Source organism: Apostichopus japonicus, chromosome 8 (genome assembly GCF_037975245.1).
Source record: "Apostichopus japonicus isolate 1M-3 chromosome 8, ASM3797524v1, whole genome shotgun sequence".
Classification (NCBI taxonomy): Eukaryota; Metazoa; Echinodermata; class Holothuroidea; order Aspidochirotida; family Stichopodidae; genus Apostichopus; species Apostichopus japonicus.
Genome location: NC_092568.1, coordinates 33,919,987 through 33,945,801, shown reverse-complemented (window position 1 = coordinate 33,945,801; position 25,815 = coordinate 33,919,987). Strand labels below are relative to the sequence as shown.

The window sequence follows — 25,815 nt, the reverse complement described above, 5'->3', positions numbered from 1 at the left end:
GTCCACTACATGACAAAAGTAACCAGAAAAACGAAAAACGTTTAGTGGTTATGATGCCTAAACATGCCTAAACATTTTCAGTGTGGTAATCCAAACATATTAATATTCATGAACTTGTGCTCACCAAAATGAAGAGGATTATCTAGTGACTTATGCCGCGACGCATAAAGAAAAGTATCAGTTATCATGTTGACAAAGCATCAACCATTCAATTCACTTGTAAGGACTTTACAGTATAGAATTTTTATTCCAATTCCTTATGCAAATCCCTTTAAGATTTGTTATTATGGACTAACAGCAGCTACTGAGATTGCTTAAATGCAGTGGGAAATATTTTGACAAGCTACAGGTCATCTGGTATATATCACAAAATTAATTGCTAAGTGGAACTTTTGATAGATTTATACTAAATAATGGGTACAGACAGTGGTTGGACCCAGTTATATAGGGTATGTGACCTTGTTACTAATCAGTTCATTAACTTGGTATTGGCAACTTGGTATTGGCAATTATAAGAAATAACTATAACCCTCTGGACAATCTATGGAAGCCTAGAATGACCAAACACCTACTGCAGACCTAGGCCTCTTCAATGTTGGTAACTGTAAGTTGCAAATGTAAAGTGAAAGTCATAAACCAATCAGCTTGACCTACATGCACATGTATAACTTTACTAAAGGCATATCAAGGTTCCCAAATGGCCTTCAGCACAGTGTTCTAGTGTGTATGATATCAAACCAAGTTTTTCATTATGTAAACACAATGGACCTGGGAAATCACAATCATATTCATAGTACGTTTGAATGTTCTTGTCTCAACTGAGTCTCTGTCCGTCAATGGCAATGGATTTGCATATAAGTACTTCGTATCATACATAAGAGGTCGAGAAGGGATAAGCAATATTCCGTTTGATTCAACACAGCCTCTCCATTGCAGACCCAAGAGTTTGAGTTTTGCAGTTACTCTTACTGTAAGTTCAACCAACCTGCACTTTTTGAGTTACTGTGAAAGTGCTGGAAGTAAATTTGCATCACATGTGGAAACTGTATTAAAGCACATTTTTTGAGCTAATACAGTCAATATTATGTTCATTTGTATGTATATATGTATGAACAGTATGCATGTTCACACTCATCTCAAGTGGCTAACTAGGCCTGAACTTACATCGAAGGTTATTTCTTGAATTATCATTTTAGCCAGAAGGTTTTTAAGCACGTGCATTATTTAGCAAGTGGCTACATTGCAACATTCTAATCCAATCAAGTATGTGTGCATGTTCAACAAATCAACAGGCTACATTAATTTAAGAAAAAATTAAATCTGCAGTAGTATAATATAATACTCACTTTCTTGAATATTAAAGTTGACGTTGCAGTTGCTTAAGACAATGTTCTTGTCTCCTGACACAGATGAAGTCAACGAATTGCTGCGTATTGATGACTCCTTTACAAAATGTAGAAATGAAGTGAGAGTTATGTGCATATTATGAGCTACTACATTAAAAAGCAATAACTATTAAACTGCAATAGGTTGAAGATCTTTGTGGATGTAACAGATCTCTTAATCAAATACTATCAAGACAAAAGTTACCGTCATGCCCTTGTTGTTTTGCTGTCTGTGCCCTGCCTATCTTTCAGTGCTGTATATTTCGAGTGGTAGTACACTAAATTCTATAGTGTCACCCAACAAACTTATAGAGATTTTGTTCGATTGTCCAAGAACCTTGCTCTTCGATGATCTTTTTACTTTCACACATAAAGTCAATGGGACTTCTCCAATGAGTTGACTGTATGCTAGGAGGATCAGTATAACACATGTAAAATCCCATTGACTTTGTACGAAGATTGTTCTCGAACTTCAAGGAGCATTCCCTCCATTTGTAAACATACAGCGTAGACATGTCTACATGATGCATCATTTAAAATCAAATGTTACCATTTATCAGAGGGAATGGGTTGAGCTTACAGAGAACGTAATGTACTGTACTTTAAAAAAACCATTCATAAACTTGTGTTAAAAAAAAGTTTGTTGAACATCGATATCATGACTGCCTGGATGTGCAGGCAATTACCCTGAATCAGTTGAATATAGTTCTAGTAGCTGAGGCAGCTGCTTACTAGGCCTAACAATAAATATGTGGAAATTCCCTTCTGAACTTAAAATATATGAGCCCTAAATAATTACTACAATATATACGTAAAACTTTTTAACAAGTTGTAACCACTTTATGCCGAGTTCCTGCTATTTAAATCTATGAGGTAATGACACAAGACTCCTTAATAGTTAATATGCAGAAAATCAAATCAAATCAACAATACACAATCACTGTCATTTTGATAAAAAAAACTACTGCTGACAAAGCATATGGAACTGCAGAAGTGGTTAGGCTTCAATGTGTCACACACTAACAACAATACAGTAGGATAGTATGAAGTTCTTTAACACATTAACATGAAGAAAACAATGTTTTGTGTCAGAATACCAATACAGCTGTACATGGTGGCATAATATAATACCTCATTACTGTACATACCAATAGTCGTAATTTGCAAAATATGCACAACTTAATGGAGTTTTGAGAGAGTTTGTCATTCACTGCCATGTTTTTTTCCATAAAGCTGTACATACAAACTTTCGTTCTGGAAAAAGAACAATGTCTTGTCTGAAACTTGTATTTTTACTGATCCAAAATAAAATGGTCTGATTAATTAGACATATTAAATGCTCCTCAAATGACAAAGTGCTGCGTAGACACAAAATCCCATCAGTGCCCTTCCTCAGCATCATTTTTGCTGTCATGCCCTACTTATTGCCATGATGCCCTTCACAATTGGAACCCACTGTACCAAATGACATTTTTGCTGTGCCTTATTTTGGGCTTCGTTTAGTAGAAAAAAGGATCAGGAGGGACACTCAAGTTCCCAGGACCCTATAGGAGAGAAAAAACTGAAGAAACAAAAAAATCAGACCCGATTACAATGCTTAAAGTGCTTGGCCAGCATTCCTAAACCCATTCACACTACTGTACATGCAAGTACAACTTTCTCTGGTAAACGGTTCCACTCATTCACAACCCTATTAGAAAAAAGTTAGAACTATTACTACCACTTTCCTTGTGATCTAAAGGCCCATAAGCACCTCCACTAGAAACAGAATCCTTATCAAAGTTTATGGGTGCCCCCATCGCCCCCTAATTACTTTTAAACATAGCTGTTCAACAGAGTAATTCACCATCCTACCAAACAAAACAACGTGGCCCCAGTATTAGCTAAGTGCTACCCATCCCTGGCAACCAAATCCCTTCTACTCTGGAAACATGACAACATGTACGTGAACAAATGTGAAGGAGAAGTCAGAACTCAGAACACGGTCTACTCAAGAAACCATTCAAAGTTACCAACTTATGTGACTGAACCTTGCCCTCTAGGCAATCAGACCGCAGATGACAACTTTAGCACGAGTGGATGCTAGGCGACACAACAATTTGTGATACCTGGACCGAACTATATGGGATGACTCCTTCTGAACATTATTAATACCTACCAAGACAACTGGTAGGTATGTTTAGCCCTGCTATCCTACTTTCAAAAGTGTAATATGTAAATGTAAACAAATTTTGTTATCAAAGTAAAGCTTAAAGAGTGAAGTTTTCAGATATAATATTTGTTTATAAACTTGTTCAATTAAAGACGTACTTCTCTCTCCTCAGAAGAGTTCCCATTTTCTTCTGTGCATTCACCTGCTTCTGTTTTCTTATAATCCATTTCCTGTCAAACAACAACAAATAATTGAACAATTCTCTGAGGCAACTTGTTATACATAATAGATTACATACTAAGGTAGTGAGGTGAAATTTTGAATATGTAGGGCTTAAAATCGTCTTGCATTATGATCATAACAGTTATTGGTACCTACTGTACCTGGACCACTGGTAGGTATGTCAAGCCCTGCTACCCTACTTTCAATATTTTAATATGAAAATGTAAACAAATTTTGTTATCAAAGTAAAGCTTAAAGTGGGAATTTTCAGATATAATATTTCTTTATAAACATTTTCAATTAAAGACATACTTCTCTCTCATCAGAAGAGTTCCCATTTTCTTCTGTGCATTCCCCTGCTTCTATTTTCTTATAATCCATTTCCTTTCAAAAAACAACAAATAATTGAACAATATTCTGAGACAACTTGTTATACATGAAAGATTACATACTAAGGTAGTGGGGTGAAATTTTGATGTAAGGCTTAAACTCTTGATTTATTATCATAAAAGTTTTTCCAGCAAACAAACTGAGAACTTATCTGCTCAATTGATGATAAATTTAAAGGGCAGCAAAGTATAATAACATGAAGCTGTTTGTGAAAATTGAAAATAAAATATGTAACTAATTTCACTTTGTACAGAAAAATACAAACACCTTACTCACCAAAGGCAAATTCCCACAGAAAGAGTCTTGCAGAGAAATTTATGTGATTTATTAAGCTATTAAAGATGATTGTCCCACTCTTTCCTACAATTTCTCACGATTTTCTTCAAAATTAAAACTTATGATATCATGCATGTATGATACTGTAGTATACAGTAATTTTGTGAGGCTATGAGTGGTACTGATGATTTGATTCAATCAAACTCTGATCAGTTTACACCAGAATGACATAGATTTGTGCTGGTAAAGTTTCTTTTTAGAACCGTCACTTAGTAAGTGAAATTAAAAGTTTGCTGTATAATACCAGTAACTGGGTAAAATAATCCATGATAATGCTAGGAAACACAAATTTGAAGTTTTATCTTTGAGAATTCTAATTTGTTTTTCGTGAAGGATGTGTAGATTAATCCTTATATTCAAAGAGTTGTTTCAACTACATGGTCTCTCTGAGCAGCAATGCATATAAATTACACATAGCTAAATTTTATCTTTGAGCAACATTTTAGATTGTGGGCATTTTTGTGTGATTATTTGCCTTTCTTTTACTACAGTAAAATTTAGAAATATCTAGATCATGGCTTGACATCCTTCTTTTCTTTTGCTTGGTTGAATTACTGTATTATGTATTCCTCCCTATAAAATTATGATGTTATACAAAGTCCTATATATGATCATTGAAAAATTCAATTTTCAGCCAACCACAGAAGTATTTCCAAATAACATTGAATCACAGCATTCTTTTTCCAGTCAACCCTATATCACTTTTTCAGCACAACCCATATCTTTGGAACAAGGGTTACCAACTCTTGATGAGCAAATCCAGAACAATATATGCACTTCAAGAAAGTCCCAGTCAGGCTTGGGGCGATTACATCTGAATGTAATCGATTACGATTACGATTACTTGAGAATGTATGATTACGATTACGATTATGATTACAGCCTAAAGTTGAAGTAATCGATTACGATTACATTGTAATGTAATCGGGATTACAATCATGATTACATTGTGGTTACTTGCACAATCCTCTGCATATCTGTTTAATATAACTCTCTGCCGGGAAATAGGGCAATGAAATAGGGCAAAGGAAGGGCATTTACAGTATATACGGACAAAATTGTGGAAGTATATCTACTGTACAATTCCTACCAGGCATTACACATTTATGCCTTAACACGTTTAAGATGTGTAACCCATAAGTCCAGTAAAAAATACAATTTAAACAGACAAAGAGTAAACAGACAAATACTAAAGTAAAACAAATGAAGATTTTCATGCAACACTATATTTTGTAAACTAATAATTTCTGCATAGCAGCAAAACTAAAAACTCTTTTACATTATAACACCAAAATAAAACTAAACAGCTTTGAAATGGGGCATTCCACAGTACATGGGACATGGAAGGCCAAAGTAAAAGTAAATTATTTTCATCAAAAAGTGGTCAACTCTGGTAAAGCAAATTCTGATCCACCAAAATACTTAATTTGCAGTGATTTTTTTTAACAGAATAATTCAGGTGATAAAAAATCCTTGAATATGGCGATCAAATCCCCAGTAATTTATGTTTATTGTGCTAGAGAATTCTAGAAGCAGGAACACTTCTTTGGTCACATTAAAAGCCAATAGTAAGAATTAGTTTTAATCATTTCTACTAAGTTTGCCCTTCTCATTCAAATTTCACTGTAATCATAAATGTAATACGATTACGATTACTTTGCCCTTGTAATCGATTATGATTACGATTACTTTGTAATTTTCACAAAAGTAATCGATTACGATTACTTCAAAAAATGTAATCGATTGTAATCGATTACGATTACTGATTACAATTACCCCAAGCCTGGTCCCAGTTCACCTTTTGGATGATTTGTCATCATTTTGCTTGTTTCTGCCACATTTGAATCTGTGATATCATATGGCTTCACTAAGTCCGGTTTTCACGACCAATAAATAGCTATTATGGATCAGCTAGAGGAGACTGTTGTCACCTACAGTAACTACTGGTGTGGAAGCTAACTAGGCACTGTGACCATGTATATTACATGTTGATGATGTCTGAAATCTGAGTGCTAGGGGAATTTGCCAATGTCATCATTGTCATGTGACAAATTTCGACAGAGCATTATTTAGTGTAGATTGTGTCTTTAAGGGACGATTTAGATGTGATTTTGTGGATATTTAGTAAAAATGTATCATGTGTTTTCAATGTATACACACACACTAAATAAGGTAACCCTATTCACAGCCAATAAATAGCTATTAACATACTGCTAGAGGCAAATGTCACTTATCTACCAGTACCATGTTGAAGCTACTGTATCTAGGCACGGTGAACACATATTTACGTGTAGGTGATGTCTACAAGCTGCATATGCTAGGGGAAATTACCGCTATATATACGTGTTGCAAATTTGTCGAGCCTACTGTAAACAGGCTAGGCCTAGGGACAGTAGTCACGTATCTACTCTAGTACCTGTGTCAAAGCTATCTAGACCCATCTAAGCAGTCGTAGTATCATGTACCACAGAATCAACATAGCATTGGCTTTGTAAGACTATGAGGACTAGACTAGGGATGCACCGGATATCCGGTCCGGCCGGACTTTCCGGCCGGATAGTGAGCAATTTTCCGGTTCCGGCCGGATAGTTTTCAAAATCCGGCTGGATCTTTTTCAAAATCTGGCCTGAATTATTCCTTAAAAAGGTGTTGGTATTAACTTAAATCGATGTAAACTATTTCCAAAAATTAATAAAAACATTCAAAGTAAGGAAAAATTAGGTTTAACATGTTTAATTTAATTTTCTTAATGGTCTAATGATTTGCGTATACCTCACCTAACATTTAGGCCATCAGCTGAAGGGCGAAATTCGCTTGTTTCGTTCCAGCAACTGCGGGTCTAAAATATCTCTACAGCATAAAATACATAAATTAATGAAGATTAATGATCCAAAAGTTCTCCATGTGCTTTCCTGCAGTTTTTTTGCAATGTCGCTCGAAAGATCGAACTATATTTTTTATTGCGTATGCTAAGAAGCCTGCCGTTTTACGTTCAAAAGTTGTGCGCCAGTGAGATATCTGTATCATGTGATATGAATTGTCCAATGAGCCATGAGTTCTGTGTGCAATCTTTGTAGAAAACAACAAACATGGCGGCTCCCACGGACGCTAGTCCTCCGACACACGAAAATCTACAGTGCTCAGTGCACATTGATTCTGTGAAATTTGAAGCAGTGAAGGCACTGACGAATAAACGATGGACTAAAGTTACTTCCTGCGCTAAAGATTGGCTTAATCTCAGCGGCGGAGACAGTTATATCGCCGTAATACTAATTACTCCATGGCCTACTACGATCAAGCGTGTGTTCAACAGCATAGTATGATGGGGTTCCACGATAAGTGTTACAGGCGGTTCATTGATAGCAAGCACATTGCTGCAAGAAAACGGACAGTACCAGAGGAGACCCCATATGAATTGAAACGAAGAATTGACGGAAAAGATCGAGGAAACCAAGCAGAAGCTCTGGTGTATTGTCTGTACAATGTATTATATGTGGGAAAAGAAACAATGCATTACTCGGTGTTGCAAACGGGTGCAGGACAAGCTGCAGCAGGCAGAGACTTTCGATGGCGGTAAGCCTAAGCATACTACACGACTCTACTTGTACTTCTGTGGCATAGTTGAAGTGTTAAGAGAAGTTGCAAGATCAGTAGCTCTTGAGGGATAGAATCCAAGTCAAAGGGCACAGTGTTGGACCTGAACATAATATAATTAGTGGCATGGTCATCTGATTTGTTTTGTTATAAGGTGGTAGGAATGGAAATTTGTTTCAAATTCTCCATCTGGGGCACTAGCCTAAGTGTTAAATACAGGCTTCATAGTTTTCTTACTGTGGCCCTTTATTTGAATGATAGAGATATTATATTAGTTAAAAAAATAAGTGTAACAAAGGTGCAATAAGGTTAGGTTTGCAAGGTCTTATGGTCAGCCTGTCTAGCTTTACCAACATGAACAAGTATCTGACTCCTTTATTATTAGTAACAGATATAATCTACCATTGTATAATTTAAACCATAACATTAAGAGATAATGTACTGTACTGTCAAAAAAAGCCTGTTTTAATTCTTTTTTGCATGACACTGGTTTGCAAAATTTGAATGTGTCTTTGTTTGTCCATAGAAGATGAGCAGATCACATGGTAGGATGGTGACTTTGAAGTTCGCCCACTTAAGACTTAAAACACCCCAAAACTAAATCTTCTGGTATAAATCACCAGAAAATAAACTTCATATGGTGGGAGAATTGTGTTTTAGTACGATACACGGCCAAACTTTCTTTCCTGCAAACTGTTTTCACGTTGTTTTCCAAGAAAATTCTTCGTGATTGTGGAACTGGTATTTCTTGCTAGAGTATTGCGAATTTCGGCCACGCAACCTACAGTGTGGCGCTGGTAAAAATTGGTGGCGCTGTTGCTTTTTCAGTAATTATAACAGACTTCATAGATCTTTCGTCATTTTATTGACAAATATGTAAGTAATTTCTTGCACACGGGTCATTTTGGAGAGAAAATAACTGTAGCTTCGTAATTTTTCGTGAAATTGGCTGTTGCTATAGGTTGTCATGGTGAAATCGTGTGTTTCTTAAGGGTGGCCGATTTTCGCAGTATGGCGAACTTCGCAATACTGACTATATAATGTCTTAGTTCTTACTTGTTCAAACTTACATTTTGATCAACAGAACATGCAAACAATTTGCATTTTTTATTTCATTTTATTAAAGTATTGCTTCGAAAAGCAGCAGAGCGGAAAAAAGATGAGCCCAGATTTTATGCATATTAGAGGAAAGACTGTTGCCATTGAAGTGAGGTACCACTCTCTATGTTGAAGAAACTAGATACAATTCTTGACAAGGAAGACATACAGATATTGAAAGGTAAAGTACTGTCTTCAATGTGTGGTTCATTGAGTGTTCAGGGTTGGATCTAGGACTTTTGGAATATGGGGGTCCTCCCCCAAGGAAAATTAAAAAAATTCTAAACACTTTGAGTGCAATATCAGGTTTATCTTTCCATTGAAATTCTTAAAGTAATTTGCAACATACTTCTAGCTGAATTGTAATTATATTGGTACCCCATCATAAAATGTGAGACTAAAAAATATCCAATTTCATGGTACAAGGTTTTCTGTTCCTCTCCATCCTCAGAGCAGAGTTTACCACCAACAAAAGATGCTCTGATCCAGCATGTTAAGCGCTGCACAAACCAGGCTGCTATTCACAGTAGGGCATTACAGCAAAGGATTGGTGCACTCTCACCAGAGGGACATGGATGGAAACTTGAAAATGATGACCTTATCATCACTTGGATGACAAAGCCACCTGACCCAGATGTTTTGCTTCAGTGTGTCAGCAGTAGCTGTAGAGTCGGCAAATGTCTTAAAGGAAGATGTTCCTGTATGAATGCACAACTACCGTGTACAGACCTATGTAAATATAGAAATTGCAGCAACTTCCAAGAACATGTTGAGATTGTTGATGCAGGGGAAGATGATTTGGAGGATGAACTGTGATGGTGTTAAATCTTGATATCGTAGTCTGAAATTTTAATCAAGTTTGAAGTTTGTGAAGAGGGTTAACTTTTTTGAAGTCATGTTGTCATTATTTTGTTCCCCAGAGTTTAAAGGAACCAGAAAACATGATCTTATTCATATATTCATTTTAGCTATTAGTAGTTTACGTAGATTACCCTACCTACCAGACACCTTATGATAAATATCCACATTTTCTTCAAATCACACTTTTTTTCTGAGAGGGGAGGGGAGGGGGGAGGAGGGTGTTATGGGCATGCTTTACCTCTTGCATATTCACAACTACATTTACTGATGACGATGACGCAAATACCGCGTGCTGAAACCAGTCACAGGTTTATATACTGTTGTTGGGGAACCATTACCCCTGACCCTGTTCCAATATCACGGTTCTTTATTGTTTTGCCGTAACATTTCGTTACCTGTTTTATATTGTTAATACATTCTGTGAACCTGTTCAAGTTTTGACTGAAGGATATTCAAGTCTTTAGTGACTTTTATTTTATCTAATTATCTTCACCTCTACTACGGAATGGACTTTCCCTTTTCCATACCATATCTGACTTCCATGCAGTGAATTGAAGTGGATCCTGTATAACTAGTACAACTGTCCTTGGATGAACTTTTAATCACTTATTAATTCCGCGCCGCGCCTTTTGATGAAGAACCTGTATCTTGAATCATCGCAAAGGCCCAGCTCTACTACGCCATTGAGTGTATCGACCCAGTCTTAATAGATACATTATTTCTTTCTATCTGGGGCTTAAGTTAACTGTCTTCGTTATTCACTTATTTGTACCATTCACCTTTATTATTCATATTATTTGTAGAATATAGAAATATTATTATTCAAAATACCATTGGAAACCTTGTCGATCTTTTCTTTTATACGTTAACTCCCTTGGAAACACTTTTTGCAGGAATACGAATTATAAACATGTCGTTTCCGTAACATGGAGAAAGTACCTAGTTTTGGAGAAGACTGTAGAAAGAGTACTAAGGTAACGGATATCTACCGACTATAACTTTATTTCACATCTACGATATGCCATGACGTCTTAGTGTGCCAACTTATATATTGATTTATACAAAAGAAATAGCTCACTGGTCTTAGGGCATTGGCACATCTCACTGTAACTAGGGATTTAGCTACATTTAAAGTAGAGGGGGAGGGGGTCACATGTGTAAAACAGTTTGGATGGGGAGTGTAACAATTATGGAGAGGAACTTTTCATTATATGTGTATATTTACGCATACATGCACGGACGAAATGCATTCATAACATAGGGGGAAAATCTAAAAATATTTGATTTATTACAAAGCATTATATCTGAGTATATTAAAAGTGTTACATTTTTATAATTAAAACCCTTAAGTTATAATGTGTAAAAATTCATATTTCAAAGTTGAGAATGTGTTTTATTACCATTTTGGCAAAAATGGAGGGGGGGGGGCACAACTTGTTATGCCTGAACACAACCCTCACTGACCCTTAGACCAGAATCCTCTTCCACCATTCTTATAACCCTGACCCAACTATTATACAAAAAAAAATATATCAGTCGTAATTAACCATATAAGAAAAGAGTGGTATGTATGCACCACTGTACCAAATCTAACGTTAGTTTAGTTTGTTCCTAATACATAGCATCGTAGCACGTAATGTCTATATAAAATACCCAATTTCCAGGGTGCGTTACGAAAATACTGCAGAAAATTTTTTGGAGAACTTTTGATATAATGTCTGTGATGCATTGAACTACCCAAAAATGCTTTAAAAATCTAGACCCAGTGTTGCTGGAACGAAACTGATTTTACAGCCTCTTTTTGAGCTTCAGCTGATGGCCTAATTTGCTCCTTGTTTAATACTTCTACTTCTTATTAATGATTTTCTTTTGTGTAATGAAAAAATCCGGTTCCGGTCGGAGTTTATCCGGCTGGATTTCATGTACTATCCAGCAAAATCCGGTTCCGGCCGGATCCAAAAATTTGGATCCGGTGCATCCCTAGACTAGACGCTGTCCCTGTGTTTTATGTGCCATCCTAAATGAAATGTGTCCCCCAGAAATATCCCTGGATGTTAGATCCCATCCCTAGAATATCTTATAAAATTTGTAAAAAGGCCCTTATACTATAATAGTATTATGAACAATTTCAAGTTTAACCTGTTTGCCCACCACCTCAGTACTAGTAGTGGTAGTAGTATAGGCCTAGTACTACTACTACTTTACAAGGCTAGACAAGTACAGTAACCAAAACCTAGGCTAAGTGGTGTTTTTTTTTTTTTAAACGAGGCTAAAACATAAATTCATCGTGTTGAACAATCAATTTCAGCCAACTTTGTATGAGATTCCCAACTTGACTTAACAGCACTTTATGGTTAGGCTACTGTAGCCGACCAGGGAACCTAATTACACTCGGCCTAGGCCTAGCTTTCCCCACTGATCTGTACACTGATCAGTGGCTTTCCCTCATAAAATTGTTATATGTTACTGCTGTTTCTGTAAGCCTACATTATACCATTTACTTTCTATCATGATTATTGACTTTATCTCTTCGATAGGTATAGGATCAAACAAGCTTTCAACATTTTTAATTGGGGTGCAAATAATCAACTAAAAACTCACTGAAGAATAACAAAATGCTTGTGATTGTTGTTATCGGCCCTCGGACGGAAGTAAGTGCTGTACAGTTAAAATCTTCCAGTTTTCCCGCGTTTACGTATTTCATGATCAGCTGAGCAGTACATAACAATAGAGGGAGTACTGCCCAAACTAGCTGTGTATGGAACGCGGAAAGGGTCAACGTGAGGCGCCGTCGACTCAGAGATGGTCATTCACTCAGAGACCGTTCACTAGGAGGTCGCTGCTCAAATGGAGAAGCCGTCCATTTATAAGTCTTTTGTTGCTGAAGCCGATGTTAACACATTCCTCGAGCTGTATGTCATCGTTTTCATATATTTTAATTTGTAAATTGAAAATTCAATGAACGAGTACGAGTGTCCAGTGCGAGCGGTCGACGTAACTCGACTCTGTGATTGAAAAGTTCACGCCCCGCCCACGATATAAATATTTAAATTTTGCTGTAACTCAAATGAACCATCTCTGAGCCCAGAGGCGTAGCGAGCGGTCGACGTAACTCGACTCTGTGATTGAAAAGTTCACGCCCCGCCCACGATATAAATATTTAAATTTTGCTGTAACTCAAATGAACCATCTCTGAGCCCAGGGGCGTAGCGAGCGGGGGGGGTGTGGGGGTGACACCCCCCCCCCCCAATAATTTGGTCGCTGTCGGCAAATTTTGGGTCTGTCGGCAAAAAGAGAAAAGGTGAAGAGAGCGGAAGGGGAAGAAAGAAGGAAAGCTGAATAGAGAAAAGGAGAACGGGAGCTTCTTCCGTGCCAAATTTGACTTAAAATATGCACCAGATTGCATCTAAGGACGTTTCAAAACTAAAAAATTTCCAAAGGGGAGGGGTAGACCCCCTACCCTTAGACCCCTCCCCCATTTCAGTCACCACTTCCAGATCCGTCGGCAAATCAAATTTGACTTAAAATATGCACCAGATTGCATCTAAGGACGTTTCAAACTAAAAAATTTACAAAGGGGAGGGGGACACCCCCTCCCCTTAGACCCCTCCCCCATTTCAGTCACCACTTCCAGATCCGTCGGCAAATCAAATTTGACTTAAAATATACACCAGATTGCATCTATAAGGACGTTTCAAAACTAAAAATTTTCAAAAGGGGAGGGGGACACCCCCTCCCCCATTTCAGTCACCACTTCCAGATCCGTCGGCAAATCAAATTCTCCACACCCCCCCAACAAAAACCCCTTCGCTACGCCCCTGTCTGAGCCGACCATCTCTGGTGGCATACTCTTATTAGAGTCTATATCAATCCGCTCGATTGTTCTCCTATCTCAGGAAAAGTGCCAAAAAGCAGCGGGAGAACATCTTTTGTGACATGTTATCAATCATAATCTAGTTTTTTGTGGCTTGCATGTTGAAGAGCATGAATGGAAGTACATGTGGTGCACAAATTGGGTCAATTGAGGCAATTTTAGACCCCTTTAGGCCTTCCAGGAGCAGCGTAGGAAATTTGTTTACCACTGAGTGAAGAGGTTTGTTTACAAGTGACGAAAACTTCCGGCTCGGATAGCAAAAAATCTACAAGGTCATGATACGGAAAATTGATGGTGCCATGAAAGGCCAACTTGTCAGCTATCCGGTGATGGGTAGCGTTTAGCAAGTGAAAACTTCTATCTAGACTTAGAGGCCACATTACTTTTGTGATTTAGTGTGTAAGTCAATGGGGCTTTTAATTGGCGTATGCTACCCTCTGAATTGACGATTTCATAATGTTGACGATCATCTCAGAGTGAACGATCTCTGAATGGACGAATTCTGTATCACGACCATTTCTCCGTCTCGACGGTTACTAAGTCAAGACCAATGCTGAATGGACAGTTCCTGAAAGGTTGGCTGTGTTTGCACAGCGATCTCTGAGTAGACGATCTGTATATCAACGACCATCTCTATGCTGGACGTCGCCTCACGTTAAACGGCGATTTCTGTTTGCATTTGAGCAGTGATCTCTGAGTGGAAGGTCTCTGAGTGAATGACCATCTCTCGCGCCAGCATGAAAATTCCGTCGACAATATACCAAACCGTTACCAAAGGTGTCTGCTCACTGTTTAAGTTATGGACAAGTGAATCATTGACTTAATTCCGTTTAGTAAGAAAAAGGTCAGGGAGGAAATTGTCCTCATGAAAACACTCCGAAAACCAACAACTCAAACCTTAAATAGTCAAAAGAAAGCAGACTCCCACACTGCAGGAAATAACCCTGTCAAGGAGACAAACTAAAACGAATGACAGCGAATGACCGAATGACAATTGACTCCACACAGGGTTAAAATTAATTATCATTCGCGAATGACAGCGAATGACAACGAATGACAACGAAGGACAGTGGTGAGAACAGTGGAGTAAATGCGGTTATTGGTTTCCTGCGCAAAAATGATTTGAGGAAAATTGCATGATACGTGGTTGCAGTGCTTTGCATGGTGTAATTTATATACGGATAGAAACCACAGGGATTTTTTTGTGTGAGAATGCGCTTGAGTGCTGTGCTTTTGACATTAATGTAAATTTACTCTGTAGATTTAGAAAGATAACTAAAGCCGTTTCAAGATTATAGTATTGTTAGTTTCTAACAATTAATATCGGAAAAATGATGTTAAATTTACTTTTTATAATCATACTTACAATTTTGCATCCTTGAAGGTGCGTTTGTATCTTGTCCGTAATTTATTAGATCTGTAAGCCACGCACTTCGCGTCCACTCGGTTTGCGTAGCTTTAATATACCCACGAAGTCTGAACTGTGATATCCGAGTGAAGCAAATGTCTGAGATGTCATACTCTGTCATTCGTTTTAGTCAACGCAATTTTTTAGTGTGTACAACATATTGTCATTCGTTATGTGTAACGCAGTTGTCATTCGTTTTAGCAACACCCCTGTCAAGTGCATTTTTAAATTAAGGCATTTACACTTTCAGACACAACAACCGAATTCAGGCAGGCTATTCCACTAATCCACAACACTCTGCGAGAAGAAACTTTGGCATAGCCAGAGAAGGCAACAAACCGCCCCCCCCCCCACCTCCTCCTCCCCACGACATTTTTGGGAACGGAATGGGCATAGGCGTACGAGGCGGGGGGCAGACTGCCCCCACCCCAAATTTCCAGAGGACAAGAAATTTGGGCAAAAGTCCTGAAAAATTCGGGCAGCCTAAGAGGTAAAAAAATATTTATATATACATACATATAAATATGCAGTAGTTTGCCCGAATCTTTTCCAACTTTTTGCAACTTGCAAGGCCTCAGAAGTGCCATTTCTGGCAATCTGAGAGGCATTTTTTGCCAAAAAAATTCTTATACGCTACGCGCCAACCGATGGTGGCGCTCCGCTTAGATAGTGTCACGGGAACTTTCGGGCACAAAAGTTTCTGCCCCCCTGCCCCCCCAAACTGAAATGGTCCCGTACGCCTATGGGAATGGGGACGACTAAAGTAAAGGAAACTTGTGTGACCATATAAAGGTAATTAATAAACGTTTTCTACCCACAAATAAGGGGAAATACTGTTTTTCAGTCATAATTGGTGCTCGGCAGTAGCTCTTAGGGTGGGTCGTAAAAAGGGCACGAAAAGTTTGCCTTGCCTTGCCCTCCCCCCCCCCCCCCCCCGCCTCTGAAGTGAACAATTTTGCTATAATTTTTGTGAAAAGTATACGTCTAATTATTTCATGTGGGATATCATTTCGCGAAATGTGAAACCATGCAGCCTCGGTATTATAGTTTATTTGCACTTAAGAAAATGTGGATCATTTTTTTGTAAAAGTGGATTATCTAGCAATACGTTAGACTATAGCCTAACGTGATTTGTTCTGTGGATCAAGGAAATTCAGTAACGTACGTGTCACCATTTCCATACCGGTTTAAACTTCTTTAGAAAATTCGACGCATGAATTTGGTGATACGAAGGTAAGATAAATGTCTCTGTTTTTATTGCTGAAGGCTTTGGATCATTTCTCTACTTGTTTTGGTTTTTTTTTTTTTTTTTTGTCTTATTTCTCAATTGGTCCAATGGGGTCCAAAATTCAAGAACAGCGTCGCAGAAAGCAATATCAAGTTGAGTTTACAGAAATCTGGTGGCGGGGCGGGCTGCGTTTTTTTTTCCCAGGACGAACGTGGGTTTCAGGTTTTTCAGGAATTTACAAATTCGTTTGAAATCAGAGTTAGGGTTTAGAAAGTGGGTTAGGGATCCAGATTCTATGAAAATGAAGGATTTTCGTTCATAATCTGGGGTCAAAACTAGGAAAAAAGATTCAGAACATGTTTTTTGAAAAAGCGTCACATGTTTAGAATCCAGGGATATGATTGGCCGATGCCCACGTTCGTCCTGGGAAAAAAAAATACGCGGGCGGGCTGGGAAGGGTAGCCTATCTTACAAAGGGTTCAGTTTTGTAGATATACGGTGGCCCTAATGGGACGATGGAATATCAAATTTTCTTTCTCCAAATATCGACTGTTTAAGTGTCTAATATCCAAATTTCTAACTTTCCTGAAATGTCAACTGTTTCCTTTGCTTTCTTACTGCTTCGTCGTCTTTTTCTGGAAATGCGACATAATCAAACTATTTATGTCAGTTTCTTTGCGAAATTTCGACTTTATATCTTCAGATTTCGGCTTTTCTCTTGAAATTCCGATTCACATCAAACTGTAAACTTTATTGTAAAATTTTGCCACCAGATGTCGACATACCGAATTTTCGACTGCTTTATCTGAAAATGTTAACTATTTTATCTCAAAATTTATAAATTATATATTTGCGAAGTAATTACGACATGTAAAATGTTCCATCATAAGCGGGGCAGTTGATAACTGAATGGTCCTTCCGCTGTATAATATCCTGAGGTGATTGTCCCTTTTTGAAGCCTTGTTTTGAATATATAGGGAATCTAAGTACTAGTTTATAAATCTAAGTCTGGCTTCAGTTGGACCCCAACATACCTGATATAGGCCTATGTAAACTAAAATAGCGAAGACACTTGATTACAAGGCATAAATGTCATTGACGAAAATGGGTATTAGTGCCGCATGGCCATAGGCAGAAAGGATGATGGGGGGGGGGGGGGGCATAGGGGTAGCGTCCCATCCAGGGAAGAGTCTACAGGGCAGTAGGCTATAATATTTTCGCCACTCACCTTTTCAACTATATAGGATTCACTCCACGGCATTGCTAATATCATTCAGCTGCAGACATCACGCTGTTAGCGAAATGAGTGCCAGGCAATCAAACGATAATTTTTTTTCATTTCATAGTTACATTAATGATATCATTAATGTAACTATGAAATGAACGGGTTATATTACCCGTCGAAATGTTGATTTTTCTTTCCTAATTTCGACAAAAAGTGGAAATGTCGACGTAGAAGGTCAAACGTTTGATGAAACACTAAATGTTCAAGTTTATGTGAAAATTTCGTTAGAATAGGTCTCGTAATTTCAATGAAAGCCAACGAAAATGTGTTCTCCAATTGTTGGAATACAACTTTGAAATTCCTATATATACAGATCAAATGCAGGGGTAATAAGTCCATATTTCGAGAAATAATAATTAAGTTATGAAATTTATAAGCGCTGTGATGCAGAAAGTATAGTTTATTCTACTCTCAACTTGGCGCTGTACCAACATTTCACAATAAGAAAAGGATGGATAGTTCAGCAAAAGTCGAAAATGTTGTGAAAAGGTGAGAGAATGATAGTCGACATTGTCAGAAGAGTTCAAAATTTGGCATGTTCCCAAAAATGCACCCCTCCAGCGTATTTTTTTCGCCACTATAACCTTTCCCTATGCCCGTTCACTTGATGACACCTTCCTATTTCGCGGCCACTGTTGGCTGCAACACAAAAATACACACAAGAAAGCAACATAGCTAACTAAATAGCCTTTAAACACCCCCACATATTGGTCAGCCAAATATTACTTGCCTGTGTTTTGTTACTTCTAAATTCCGTGGTCGGGCGTAGTCGTTTCGAGCTCCAAGACAAAGCTAGGGCGCAGTTACAATACCCATTTTCAGATCAGGATAGAGATACATAACGAATATTGTCAATCGGTATGCTTAAAGGCGTTTGTTTACCATTTTCTGAGTAAGTGGCACATATATGTGTTCGCGGTAATATTGAGAGAGACTTCTCTAGTACGTGTAAAATAACAGTAAGCAGACTAGGGCTCTACTTACACTAGCCTAACACGTCGTTTCAATAGCGGAATGATGCAGTTTGCGTTTTGGGTAATTCCTCTCAAGTTAAACTTGAGCAAAGTTTTCATATGTACATAGAATAAACTGAGTACACACTATCTTGTGTAAGTTATTTCTACTTACACTTTTCAGACACCTAATTTTGTTTGAACTTGTAGCTTGAATTAGGATTTGAACTATTATAAGCAAGTTGTGTTTTATATTGGACGCAATATTTCAGGATACGTTGTCAGATCTGAAAATATGTTTCTTTGACCAACTATTAAGTATTAGGCCCAGGCCTATGGCTGGGTGGTAACTGATTTATTCTAATGTAGTTGGTATTGTGATCATACTTCATAGACTAGTAGTCATACCGATGGTATTGCCTTCTTCACATTACTGATGGACAGAAAAAACAGTGTTCTTACACATAATGATAAAATACGGCATTGCAGGATGTAGATATTAACATGATGTACACAAGCACATAACACAGAGTTTCATTGCTGGAAACCAGTTGCCAATTGTTTTATTTTTATTTTTTTATCACACTGCCCTCTCAGAGGGGTTCTCTGTGGGATGGAAGAGAGGAGATATTCAAGAAGAATACAACATAACACCTCTAATAATGACCCAAGTTCATATTAACCAATCACATTCACAGTTCATTTGCCAAATGCTCACTAAAAGTTTTAACATGCGCTATGCACACGACAGTCTAGGCTAGGTATTTTTTTTAAATTCTGATATTCAATCAAGGGCAGCCCAATGAATCGAAAAGGTACAGACAATCACGTTGGTAACTCCAATTGAAAGGATAGTAAATGGACATAAACTAACCTAAGTTCCTAATTCTTTGTTACTATAGACTGCACTCCTCAACGGACGTTGTACTACCCTCAACAAAATGGCGTAGCGTAAGCTCTGTAGTTGTTACCTCCTAGGGTGAGGCATACATTACAACAAGCGTGGCCACTGCCTATACGACATACGACTGTGTACACAAGTGCTCCAGTTTGACAACTCAGTGAGGTATAACCCCATATAAACTGGTTACTATGGAGTAGCTAAGTTCCGCCATAGGGTATGGGCATTGGGCTATGCTATAAAACTGCTGGTAATTTGGTGGTATTAATGTTAGATTTTATACCATATTTGTACCAAATAATGTGACGCACGTCAAAAGTCTAGGACAGTAGAGAAACACCGCTGTTCACTCTTGCTAACGTAGTAGAACTTTGCTGTTTCTAATGTGTTGAAGAAGCTACTGAGCAGATGACAACAATGGAAGTTGGAGACTTACTGTGACGTCTAATATACATAAGGGGGCATGAAGGAATATAAAGTTCATCACACATCCATTTCTGTGTAACTTTGGGGAGGGCAAAACTATGCCTTTTAGAACAATGGCAGGTTTGTAACATGAATGGCTGCTTTGCAAACCAGTGTCAAGGAATCAATGGCCTGGATTCTTCATAACATTTTGCATGGAAGGATACAATAGTAACATTGAAAATTGTTAACAAATTGTTAAACTATGCAGGAGAGCAGAACAGGGAAAATATCTTGCAAATTAAAACAAGAAACTAAAAGATAAAAGAAAACCATAGCAAAAAACATGCATACTTCCCCCTGTCACCCGTCCCTCCCCCCCTCTTCACGCTACTGTACTTGCCTTTACATCTCTGATAGTACTTAAATAAATGTAAAGAAGGGAAAAGACCATGAATTATGTCCCACGTGTGTTGTATTAATTAAATTAATAATATTTCCATTTAAAGATTTAGCACAGACATGTTTGAATCCTTGATTAAACACAAAATAAGTCCTTATAAGCCTTTTTAGCTTTTCCAGCTTACTCCAACTTAAGTTTCTATATTTTCCGAATTACGCATCTATCGGTGTATGGGTTCCCCCTGCCACTAATTATTATCATTCAGTTGTAGGTAATTTGTGTTTGTCCATTCCAGCTTATTAAAATTACTTTTGAAAGTTACAGTTCAAAATATCGGAACACATATAAGTTCAGACTGTTATACTAGTCTTTCAACTTGTACTCCTCACTTGTTTCCCAGTACAGTACCTCATAATACCTACAGTACAGTAGATATACTATTCTGGTATTCACACGTTTGAGCACAGTGTCAGTACACCCTACTGTACACGTTTCCAATACCATAGTCATACAGTACCTTGGGATATCATCAGTATTTAGTCATTTGTACAGCTCTCAATACGCTATCAGTATCATAGCAAAGTCATAATTGTTATCATACATTGGAATACCATCGGTATTTAGTCATAATTTGTAAAGCTCTCAATACACCTATCATGTACAGTATTTTCATAGCATCATCATAGTACCTTGAAATACCGTCAGTATTGTGGGTCATTCCGCCTCAAATCAACCAATTGATGCATCATCAACCCATTTCTAAAAGCAACAGTAAAACATACTTTTCCTGATGAATTTTAGTGTAGAATATACTTTTTCTAGCAGGAAAAAATAAATTACACAAGCTTCGAACTTGAAATGCACCGTTTGATAATAAATTATGATACAGATTTTTTTTAAATGAAAACCTTCTAGTAAATATTCAAATTGCCACCATACCATGAAGGAGGTGAGTGCCAAAGCTGAAATTTGGTGTAAGTAGATATAATATGTATGCTTAACTGGTGTAAACTTAAAAACATGTTTTAATTGATTGCGGGGTCAAGATGGGAAGAGTCATTTGACCATTTTTTCTGGCTGGAGCCAATTTTCAGCCCATGCCATTTCTTAATTAATGCATTGGTGACTGGTGAGCTTATAATTGCTTATGGGTAAAACTTGCAATCAGATGTAATACTCAGGGAATATATTCCTGCCACCCATCTCCCAGAATGGAAATCTTTGGATCCCATGAAGTCATGCTAACATGATACATTTTGTAATAAATTCCATTTAAATGGAAATTCTGGTGGCAGACCATAAAATATGTTATCCTCATGTCAAAGAGAAAAATATTGAACAGTGTTAGTAGTTGAAAAATCATCTTTTAATATCTTTCCTCTTAGTCAAGATACAGTATGGTTGATTAAATGAAACCTATTTTGAATGGCTTAACCCATTATTTACTCCAGAAAGTGGATCACATTAGAAGTACTGTACATAGGTTGTCTGTGAAGTCATGTCAAATGCTCATCAAGAGCTATTTTATCTCATATATTTTTTCTTGTTGAATTTCCATTAAATCAGATTTGTTGGAATGTTGGCTTAGCATTTAATTGTCTTGTATGTGTAGAATTTCATTGTTTAAAGTACAACTTTCCTCCGTGCATAAATGAGCCAAATAGGCCTATAAGTTAAAGAAAACCCTGTGTTTTTGGCTCAGTTGACATGATGACATCAATCACCCGGCTGTTACCAGTCTTTCACCAAATCTCACCAAATTAAAAGATATATCTTTGTGATACCAACTGTTATGAGGATGTGGTGTTGACACAATCTTGCAGAACATTTATAAGAATTGTGTTCAATGAGTCACTACAGCCACCAGATTATCATTTTATCTGAATGCAATTTTGAACCACTTTAAAAGTGTTTAGTAAATGCCATTTTATTGCATGGTTTTTATTTGTTCCAACTCTACAGATTACACACAAAACTCCTTCTATATAATGGCAGCAACCAAGAAGAATCGTACCCGTGGGCAGGTTGCCGGTGACTCGCTAAAGTTGGCTGGTGTGATTACCGTATCAAAGATGTTTGTTTGTAAGTACTGTGATGAAGTCTTTCCATCTGAGAAAGAGAGATATGCTCACCAGGTTGACCAGCATTGGAAGGATTTGATATCTCAGTGTGAAATTTGTGTGAAGAGCTTCCTTCTGAAAGAAACTCCCGACCCAACCCATAAATGTCATCTAAAATCTTCTGACCGTGGAGTCCAGGGAAGTAATGGAAGCGAGTCAGAGAAAGGTGAAGATAGTGTTGTTTCTAAATCTACTAGAAAATCTGCTAGGCAGACAACTCGCAAAATCTTTACTTGCAAGGAATGTGATCACGTATGCAGAACCATATTGGAAATGCTGAATCATAAACAAGGCCATCATACCCCTGCAACTCAATGTCACCATTGTAATTTGAGTTGCAAGAATGAACAGTCTCTTAAGGAACACCTGAAACTCCACACTAAGCAAAAGTGGCATTTTTGTAGCACTTGTAGCGAAGGATTCGAAAGAGAATCAATGCTGAAAGATCACAGACTATCGCAACATTCGGAAGATGACATGATTGTTCAAGCCACTACAGGAGAGCAAGGAGACTCCCTAACAGATGCTGCACAGAATCGACAAGACATTGCAGCACAGATTGAGAAGAATATTTTGCAAACCAAAAAGTACTTGTGTAGATATTGCATGAAGAGGTTCGCGGAGCATACCACCTATCGTGAACATGTGAAGAACTCTCACCCAAAGACATTTAAATGCAAGATTTGTGAGAGGAGTTATGTTCGTCTCTGTGAGCTCAAGTTACATATGAAGCACCATTGTGAGGAGAGGAACTTTGCTTGCACATATTGCGGTAAAACTTTTAAGAGACAGCCTCATCTAGACTGCCATATTTTGTCTCATACTGGAGAAAAGAAGTACCAATGCAAAGAGTGCGGTAAATCCTTCAAAGCTAAACGAACGTTGCTAGGGCATGAAATGACACATTCTGGTAGCCAACCATACGAGTGCACGGACTGTGGGATAAAGTTTACTCTAAAATCCAGCCTTTTGAAGCATCAGGCCTCTCATGCCAATGAGGGTATCAGGTTCCCTTGTCCTAAGTGTGATAAAGATTTCAGTTCAAAAGTTACATTGACCATTCATGACAAAGCTGTTCATTTGAAGATAAAGCAATACGTGTGTGAAACATGTGGAGCAGCATTTGCATATCAGAGTCACTTGAGGAAGCACCAGATGGTTCACAGAGACGAGAGACCCTTCAAGTGTTCCCACTGCGAAAGGTGGTTTCGTCTGTCCTATAGTCGCATGTTACATGAGAGACAACACACTGGTAAGAAGCCATTCAAATGCACCCTCTGCAACAAGGAGTATGCCACAAAAGCTCGCTTGGAACGCCATCAGAAGGTCCATCAGAAAGAGGCTGCTCCCATAGTGCACCATATGCAACAGGTGCGCCTATACCCTGTCACTATAGAAGAAGAATGTAATCCACATCTCACCCCAGAGTTAGAAAAGCACTACCATCACACCGCAGAGGCTGTTGTCCTGGAGGAACAACCAAACACCTCTGGCATCGCTGCCTGTAACATTTGTGGTATTGAGTTTACTACATATAACGAGTATGCAGCCCACCAACAAACCCACAGCCTCACACAATTGGAGAGTCACATTTCTGGGAATCAGGATGTTACCAGATACCACAACCAAGCTGATACAGTCAGTGTTATGCTGTCCTTCATGTCAAGCCCCAATTGAAATATTTTTTTTTAGGTGAAATGTCAATATACTCAATGTGAAAGCTCTGGATTATACTGTACTTTATCTGCTATCTCACTGAAATTTAATCAAATTTTAACATTTGATAAACTCATATATTAATAATAAAGTAGGAAGGGATATGACTTTGCATTAATACATGTTATTGTCCATGATGGGATGCTCTAGGTGAATGCATCAATGGGAGACCACTATAGTTTACCCAGGAGTCTGAACGTACTGTATGAAAATTCATGTATATATTTTTACCACAGATTTAAGCATCCAAAAAATGCTGTAAATAAACTTTGCAAAAGTACTCTGCTAGAATTGTCTGTTTCTCCAAAGTATTTCCAGGCATAGAGGAGGGTTTCACATTAAGAAGTAATAAGTCAAAGAGAGGGGCAAATTATGCTCTGCTTTTGGCAGTAAAATGCTTGTCAAAGTTTGAACATGAGTGACCATTAGTTGACTTTCTAGCATTTCTAGCATATTTGGTAGCAATACTGTTGACCTATAAGGATACATTCTCTTCATGTAGTAGCTACTACTGTATATGAATGTGTACATTTTGTCTGGGTTTGAAGATATTGTTCTAATCAATTATTAGAAATAAAATCAACATTTTAAATATGGTTATATTTGAGGTTTGTTTATATTTTTACATGATTCTCTGAGGGAGGTACCATGCTAGTCACCTTCATGCAATTAACTGTTGAACTGTTGTGAATAAAAGTCTGATGTACTTCATTCAAAAAAGAGACTTTAGATAAATAAATTTCTGTAATATGTTTTTTTTTATAGCATTTTGTAGTGTGCACATAGAAGTATTTTCCTTGTCCTTTCTTATCTCTAAAAATGTGAAAACAAGAAACATCAATGCATACAGTACAGTATGAGATGGTTCACATTATAAATTTGTACTTGGTGATTGAATGGATGGACCAAATCTGAATCTCATTTGAGATTTTATTTCATATATCTTGCATCAATAGCCTCACTTCTTATATTGTTTGATACATCCAGCTGCAGTTATGATGACTCGTGAAGGATTAAAAAGGGATGTCTGTTTAGAGAGGGACTTTTAACACTCATTTTAAGCATGGAAAAACAAGTTTTTATCCTTTCTTACTTTAGGCAGCCAAACAAAAAGGGGACAATTTCAGAGCCTTGTAATTGAATGTTTCCCTGTAAGGTGAAGAATAAGCGTTACAAATAAGATCATTGCTAATATTTGCATTCAAATACGCCTTTTTTTAATATATATTTCTTTATCTCTCCAACAGAATTTGACTTCCTAATAAATTGATCAAAATTAAAATTATTCACAAGTTTGACATTTCTGTAATATCTCTGATTTCTACCAGGTTGGACTGCAAGTGAAAAGAAGGGTGTTGGGGGGGGGGGGGGGGTGAAGGGTGATTTTTCACTCATAAAAAAATCTAAATCTCAGTCATAACTTTGTTCAAATGAGAGGATTATCTTAAGACAGAAGTAGTAGTGGCGGTGCAGGACCAAATTCA

General features: G+C 37.6%; 2 protein-coding genes and 1 long non-coding RNA gene across 11 annotated transcripts in view; 2 read left to right on the top strand and 1 right to left on the bottom strand.

Moving 5' to 3' along the window:
• The window catches only part of LOC139971695 (uncharacterized), a 38,212-nt gene extending 25,445 nt beyond the window's left edge, over positions 1–12,767 (bottom strand). For 2 of the 7 annotated variants that reach the window (XM_071978394.1, XM_071978398.1), the window contains exons 1-4: positions 12,640–12,765; positions 4,072–4,143; positions 3,696–3,767; positions 1,347–1,443 (exon numbers count right to left, since the gene is read on the bottom strand). In XM_071978394.1, the coding sequence (XP_071834495.1) occupies positions 1,347–1,443; positions 3,696–3,767; positions 4,072–4,140 (238 nt within the window). In that variant the 5' untranslated portion in view covers positions 4,141–4,143; positions 12,640–12,765. Of the gene's footprint in view, positions 1–1,346; positions 1,444–3,695; positions 3,768–4,071; positions 4,144–7,262; positions 7,384–12,639 lie in introns of those variants that run through there. The other 5 variants (XM_071978397.1, XM_071978393.1, XM_071978396.1 and 2 more) reach the window with 5 other exon arrangements.
• On the top strand, positions 7,919–11,341 carry LOC139971706 (uncharacterized). The gene is made up of 3 exons (XR_011794448.1): positions 7,919–8,058; positions 9,206–9,358; positions 9,629–11,341. It is a non-coding gene; the product is annotated as an uncharacterized lncRNA (long non-coding RNA).
• A 5,777-nt stretch (positions 12,768–18,544) lies between the features above and the next one.
• On the top strand, positions 18,545–25,613 carry LOC139971682 (uncharacterized). Of its 3 annotated transcripts, none has more exons than XM_071978369.1 (2): positions 18,545–18,691; positions 22,458–25,613. In XM_071978369.1, exon 2 carries the CDS (start codon positions 22,484–22,486, stop codon positions 24,290–24,292), a length of 1,809 nt encoding a protein of 602 aa, XP_071834470.1. In that variant the 5' UTR covers positions 18,545–18,691; positions 22,458–22,483; the 3' UTR covers positions 24,293–25,613. The 3 variants fall into 3 exon arrangements, with proteins under 3 accessions (XP_071834470.1, XP_071834469.1, XP_071834472.1); XM_071978368.1 differs by having other exon boundaries at positions 18,548–18,725; XM_071978371.1 differs by lacking the exon at positions 18,545–18,691 and adding an exon at positions 19,329–19,852.
• Positions 25,614–25,815: the final 202 nt, after the last annotated feature.

Coding starts and splice junctions, on each gene's coding strand:
- LOC139971682 (XM_071978369.1), top strand. CDS start 22,484: ATGGCAGCAACCAAGAAGAATCGTACCCGTGGGCAGGTTGCCGGTGAC.